This window comes from Mya arenaria, chromosome 17 (assembly GCF_026914265.1).
Source record: "Mya arenaria isolate MELC-2E11 chromosome 17, ASM2691426v1".
Lineage (NCBI taxonomy): Eukaryota > Metazoa > Mollusca > Bivalvia > Myida > Myidae > Mya > Mya arenaria.
In genome coordinates, this window is record NC_069138.1 from 30,902,311 (window position 1) to 30,909,459 (window position 7,149).

At 33.8% G+C, this 7,149-nt stretch overlaps 1 protein-coding gene across 1 annotated transcript; it reads right to left on the reverse strand.

The window, feature by feature from the left end:
- Positions 1-316: 316 nt before the first annotated feature.
- LOC128223376 (uncharacterized) lies at positions 317-4,230 on the reverse strand. The gene is made up of 5 exons (XM_052932656.1): positions 4,134-4,230; positions 3,523-3,651; positions 2,168-2,290; positions 793-1,185; positions 317-453 (listed from the first exon to the last, which is right to left on the reverse strand). The coding sequence occupies exons 1-5, from the start codon at positions 4,228-4,230 to the stop codon at positions 317-319; spliced, it is 879 nt and encodes a 292-aa protein (XP_052788616.1).
- Between the last annotated feature and the right edge of the window lie 2,919 nt (positions 4,231-7,149).

Genomic DNA, 7,149 nt, shown 5'->3' on the forward strand with positions numbered 1-7,149 from the left:
CTTGTTATCCGTTCGTCCAGTTGGAGTGGCTTAGTGCTACATGCCGAAAGATGTGAACAGTGTTCAGGTGGTTGGCTGTCATACCGATAGCAGATTGTTCGTCGTTCCACAGTTTTACGATAAGGTTTGGAGCTGACAACAAGGTGGGTTCTCGTATCCTTGGCTTTTAAGTAACCACCGCCTTTAGCTTCGAATTCTAAACACAACCTATTTACAAATAATCAAATACAAGTTTATAAAACACTTGTACTTTTGCACAAAAAAAAAATGTTATCGCTTTGATTTAATGCCATGAATACTATAATCAACAATTTACTTACGCCTGGCCATTTGCGAGTGAGTATGCAGTTGAGGAAACAGTAAGATTACGTGAATCGTAATGCGTTCTTCTAACATACTGGCTCAAATTTCTATCAATAAGCCGTCGGTTTGTTGTTAACGTAGTGAGCAAAGCTGTCCCAAATGCAGACACATTTTGATTATAAATATATCAATACATATAACAGCGAATGACATACATAATACAAGATTGTTTCACAAAATAGTTTCAGTTCTAACAAACCTACTCGATGTATATATGCACGAACAACGTTATATTTGAACTTGCATTCATTTGTGGTAAAGTCATATTATGAAAACCAGATGCAAACATGTACTAAAAAATAGACATACATACTCGCATATTTCATATATACAATGAATGCATTTGACAAGTATGTTATTCTGAGCATGGAAAAAAATAACATTAATATTCGGAAAAGAAATTCTGAATATTAGATTAGCTGTACTTACCTGATACGGATTGCCGTTTGATATATACTGTTGTGTCCGTTATTCCGAAGGCCTGTTCGACAATAAATGACGGAGGCGAGTATCTGGACATGTCAATTGTGTATTCCGTGCTCAAGTTAAACTGAAGTGTAGATGGCTGATAATTTCCGTACATGTCTTGCAAATATTGACACGCACTTAAAAGATTAGATGGCATTGCCCTCTTCTTTTCACCGTTTGGACCGATTGCAACTGTATCACAAGTTAAGATAGATGGTTTCTTATTTGGATGACACGAGGTTTCCGCAGAATTTGAAATCTTGTAAAACCCCGTTGCGCACGTGCAATCCTTGGTAAGACCATTTGTGCTGCAGCTCCCAGGCCAACAGTAGTGGTTGTTCCAAGAACACATCCCTAAATGAAACAAAAATAATAGCATTTAAATGCATTTCTTACGAGCGTTTGGAATTAAACTTAAAACAGACAAAGATATATTTAAAAAATGTGGTGACCTCATATCATCTGCAAATTGCAGAAAAAAATAAATTAGTGAAACAAGCCACATAGGATGTTTTATATCAGACGTTTTCTAAAACTTCACATATTTTTAAAAATGAAATATTCCTGATATTAAATTTCCTTTTATACTTAATGTCAACTTTGTTAATATAGTTTTCACTGATAAAAGCAAAATGTCATCACGATCACTTGTCATGGTGATGACTTGTGGCCCAAATGAACATATATTGATAGACTTATTTTAAGATCACAATAGTGATAAGTTTTGTCCATAACGGCATTAAATGTGAAAGGAAAAAATACGGCTAATCCACGAGGATGATTTACCTTTTTGGAATGAAAGGATAATACACTTTTAGAAGTCCTATGTTATATAATAGCCTTGATAAATAAACGATGAATATCGGGGTCAAAATATCTTCTTTTTTAATATTGACAAAAGATTATAGTCAAAACAATGTTTGAAAAAGTGTCAAACGTTTAAGATGTTGAATCATACCGTGCTTTATGTTGTAAAAAGAGTTGAGATTAATATTTGAAATATATTTGTGATTTTTGCGACTGGAACCGTACTGGTGGTATTCACCAACTCAGTGTGATTTAATACTCACAGAGCAAGTGATCTTTTAAATATTACGAATTATCTTCAATATAGTTATTTTTAAAGAAAATGTTAGAATAAGTGTTAAACATGGTTTTAGCAAGATAAATGTCCGGTTTCGTATTCACTATCGTCTTCAGTCTGAGTATGAGACTTTAGAATCAACGCTTTGAATCTTCATTTCATTGTCCCCAGTATGTCCAAAATATAGACAATCATTATCATACAATTATAAATAATATTTTTGTTGTTTTGCAAATATTTATAGATACTTACGCTGACACTCCTTGTCTCTGTTGTTACGCTTAAAGAAGACATTGTTATCGTTGCACTCTTTGCAGATGACATTGGAGGCTGTTGTGCAGCTTCTGCGCTTACAATTGGCGATGGCTGGACATGCTGAAAACATAATTGGTTGTTCTTGAAAAAGAGCAAACGTGGCTTAACGACATATTTGCTAAACAACATTAATCATATTCGGCATATGGGGTGGGTGAATTCCATACATGTTTATATGTAATCATATGTAATAGTCGATATTGCAAATGGTTTATCAGAAAAATAATTCAAACGGATGGTATGGTATGGATCATTTTAGTTATTAACACAATATTAAATGTGGCTGCATTTCTCTACATTTTCTAATATTTGCAAATCTGGTACAAAAATGTAGGTAAAGAGGATTAACTACAATAAAAGCTGTTTCGTATTGACTAACCTTGTTGCTGTGTTTTCTAATGTGGAAATCTTAAATCAGTGTTGTTTGCGACGGAAATTCTACACTTTAGGACTTTATACGAGTTATATTTGTTCAGATGAGCCTTTCAAATAGTTTGGAAAAGAAAGTGTATCAAGCAATCAGTGCAGATTGTAATATCACTTAAAAAACATGAAAAACATATCCGTTGAATACATTGTCCACCCCAGGTGACTTCTGCTTTCTATTAAAAAAATGTAAAAACAATTATCAATACTCTACCAGAAGGTAAAGTAATTTAATCAGTCATTCGCAAGTTTATTTACTCAATCAGGTATCTATCTTCATAAATCAGTGCATAATCACAATTCACAATCGATTTTCTTAAATCTAAAATCAGTTAACAACGGCTTCTTCCTCGTACTTGGTGTCACAAAATAAACAGACAAATTACTTCAATTTTGTAGATATTTCTAACTTTTCCGTGTTTATGCTTTTCCAATTATTTCGGTAATCAAGCCCAGCAGTTTGTTTTGAATAATCAAAACACGTATTCATTTATAAACATATTAAAATGACCGGATTAAACAACTCTATTACTTATGGCTTACAGTTTGTTATTATCACACCGATATATGTCATAAGACACACACACACGCACGCGCGCAAGAATACAATCAATATACTTACAAATCTATGCTATCATCATTAAGTGAGTGAACATGAACGTTAAATATCAAATGAATAAAGTGTTTTATCAGTTGGACTCTAATGGACCATTGGCAGCACAGGGCAGCATAGCGAAACGATCTGGCACCGGCTCACTATTACTTATTTCAGGCAAAATATCTGTCATATGTAACATTCGGTTATATCACAAACCAGAACATAGATAAATTCGATGTTGAAAGAAGTAAAGATCTCGTATTCATACCAGAACATCCTCTGTTATAACCACTACTATAATATGGGTCGTTACATCGAAGACAGCGGATACCATCTGGATTCCCACTGCATTGGTGCTGAGAGGTTGGACAGTTTGCAATAATGTTTGTCCTGCAGCCTGTAGATTGCAAACATAATTATATAATTGTTAACTAAACAAATAAAAACTTAACAATATAAGTTTAATACCTAGTTTGATTGTTAAAATTCTTGGATATGTTTTGCTGTTGAAATTTTGACAAGTACACCTTTAAGATGCACTCTTACTCCCAAATTAGATTTACCACAATTAATTCAATTATGTGGCAATTAAAAAATGACTAATGATTATATGTAATACACAACACATAACACATATGAACAAATCTATTGTTTTTAAAGAGTATAATTGGTTAGCGTCAGCATAACTGTCAAAGCAATATCTAAGAACAAAATAAATGCTTTTAAAATTGAGGTGAAAGGATATTGCCTTCACAACAAGTTCCTTTTCTCCAGCTGGAACAATGACATCGTCCGCCCGAATATGTGTTTCCGTGATAACAGAACTCGTTGCATCGTTCGGTGAATTTCTTGTCTATTTTCCAAAAACAAGATTCACACGTTCTTGATTTATTTCCCCCTCCGCAACTTGCTGTGCAGTTGCCCCAAGCAGGACAGTCGTTATATTGTCCCCAAGTACAGCTTTCTGTATATGCATGAAGTGGAAACAATTAATTTAATTAATAATACACAGTCACAACAAGACTTATTTTGATGCAAAGCAAATGTTGTTGAAGCATGACTAAAAGGAAGCAGGTGTAGTTTAGTAGCACTTTCCAGTGATTCCGGGATATTATCAAATGACAAATCTCGGTATCAAATGACCCTCTATTTATTGCCTATTGAAGATATGAGTATCGGATAAAGATATAGTTATAGTATTACAATAAAATTATAACCTCTTAAAAGCCATGGGCAACTTCACAAATTGGAGGGTACGAAATGACTAGGGTACGGAATGCCTTTGTTCCCATCCAAGTTACAAAAACATGTATCAATAAACCTATTTATACCTATTTGTTACCCTTTTTGCCCTTTTAAGTTTACCTCACAATCACCACAAAAGAAATTTAAAAAAACTGGCAAAAGTTTATGACATTAATTTATCGGAATTTAATGATCAGAACACGTTTTCTTTGTATTAATTAAAACTTTGAGTGTTATGATAACTTTTCTTTAAATCTATTTTCCAATAATCACATTAAAAAACAAAAACAAAAAACAATAACTATTAAATTAAAAGCTACTTTACTCCCCATTTACAGTATGTAAGAGATGTGTACGTTTAACCGGACTGTCTACCAATTGATGCATGTTAATTATTTTTTTAACATATTCAAAGTCATAGTAGATTATTGTGGACATTGATACGGGCCTTTCGATCCAGGGATTTCTTAAGTATTATATTACTACTGTGACGATAAACCCGGTACCAACATAATCTGGTATAAACTGTGATACCGACTTTTTCCAAAATCGATACAATGTACCGGGTTTTAGCACTACCCCGGAAGTATCTAAACTAAAATTCTAACGATTTGATTGGCTGACGGGTTATCGAATGAGCTAACATGTATGTAATTGTTGGGTAACGTACAGTTCCTACATTTCATCATTGATACTGTTAAATGTAATGAACTGTCCTTGACTTTTCATATTTACCAATTTATTAAAAATCAGATTTTTTAAAGTAAGTAAACCTTCCTTCGAAAAGTTTTTTTTTGTATCTTGATGTTTCCCTTTCCAGTTTACACAATTGTTTGTTGGTAAAGTTTTTTTTATTCAACACATTTTATAGTTTTGTTTTACAATAATGATTTTTTCTGCTCCATTTTGATCACGTGATACTTCATGGCGCAACATTGAGACCTATCCCAAACTGACGTCGCGACGTCAACAAACTATAGTGAAAACATGACTTAAAAGTAACGCAAGTCATCAGACGAATTAAAGGGAAATGTATAAACAATTCAATAATTCGTTAATTTGGAACACTGGTATATCTTTTTAATTCGGTGCACAAGGTATTACATATTTTTCACTAGATATTATGTAATTTGTCTACAAAATGATGCGACGGCGTTGGAATTTTTACAATGTTAACAAAAACAAGGCCAATTAAAAAAGGACAATAAAGCTCACGCGTTTTGCACGTATCAAACAATGTAGCAAGTTTGAAGTTGGCCATTTATCAAATAAAGTTTGAGATAGAATGAGTTTAACACTTACCAAACAATGTTAGAGCAAGTGAGTGTTTTTCTACGTATCAAACAATGTTAGAGCAAGTGAGTGCTTTTGTAATTATCAATGTTGGGGCAGTGAGCTTTTAGACGTATCAATAAATGTTGGGGCAAGTGAGAGCTTCTGGAAAAATCAACCAATGTTGGGGCATGTAAGAGCTTTGAAAATATGTTTTGGAAGATTTTAGACGTATTAATAAATGTCGAAGCAAGTGAGAGCTTTTGGACATATCAACCGATGTTGGGGCAAGTAAGAGCGTCTAGACATATCAACCAATAATGAGGAAAGTGAGAGCTATTGGACATATCAGCCAATGTTGGGGCAAGTGAGAGCTTTTAGACGTATCCGCCATTGTTGAGGCAAGTGAGAGCTTTTTGACAAATTAACCAATGTTGAGGAAAGAAAGAGCGTCTAGACATATCAACCAATAATGAGGCAAGTGTGAGCTATTAGACATATCAGCCAATGTTGGGGCAAATGAGAGCTTTTAGACGTATCAGCCAATGTTGAGGCAAGTGAGAGCTTTTTGACATATCAGCCAATGTTGGGGCAAGTGAGAACTTCTGGACATATCAACCAATGATGGGGCAGTTGAGAGCTTTAAGACGTATCAGCTAATGTTGGGGCAAGTAAAAACAAATAAAGGCAAGTGAGGGGCTTTGGACATATCAACCAATGTTGGAGCAAATGTAAGCTTTTTTGACGTATCAATCGATGGCTAGGCAAGTGTTAGGTTTCGGACGTATTAATCAATGTTGGGGCAAATGCGAGATTTTGTACGTTTCATCAATTATCGAACAGTATTGGATTTTGCTCGTATGAACCAATATTTTGGCGATTTTAACTAAGTGTTCACTGACCATGCATGCCGAGGTCTTGATTTATTTAATGCTTTTAGGCGGCTTATTGCTATGTAAGGTCGTGTTGAAATAGTGCGTGTATCAAAATAAAAAATCACTTTTTTACTTATTCTAGCCCATTTCAATCTTACGATGAACATGATCGCACACTGCTGGGAAGAAAAAAACTCAATGAAGAATTAACCGGTATAACGTCATTTGACAAAAATATGGTGCAATATTTAAATGAAATATCAAATTATTATTCATTATTATCACATTTTAATCATTTTTGTGATTTTTATGTTTCTTAAATGACAAGTTACTTGAGAAAAAAATAAAGGTAGCAATGGCTGACTTTAGATTATCATTCCAGTCTGAAACAAAGACGACAACAACGTCATTTGTCATTTAAAATGGGGGTTCACTGCACTTGATGATTTATTTTATTTCACTGCGCGTTCTAAAATGGCATACGAAAATTTTACTGATAACAG

Bases quoted from the DNA above. Each gene is read 5' to 3' on its own strand.
- LOC128223376 (XM_052932656.1), bottom strand. From the start codon at position 4,230: ATGCATATACAGAAAGCTGTACTTGGGGACAATATAACGACTGTCCTG. The intron at 3,652-4,133 runs GTGTGAATCTTG...TGCAATCTACAG, and splicing joins GGGGGAAATAAATCAAGAAC to GCTGCAGGACAAACATTATT. The intron at 1,186-2,167 runs GTAAGTATCTAT...TGTTTCATTTAG, and splicing joins CAGAGACAAGGAGTGTCAGC to GGATGTGTTCTTGGAACAAC.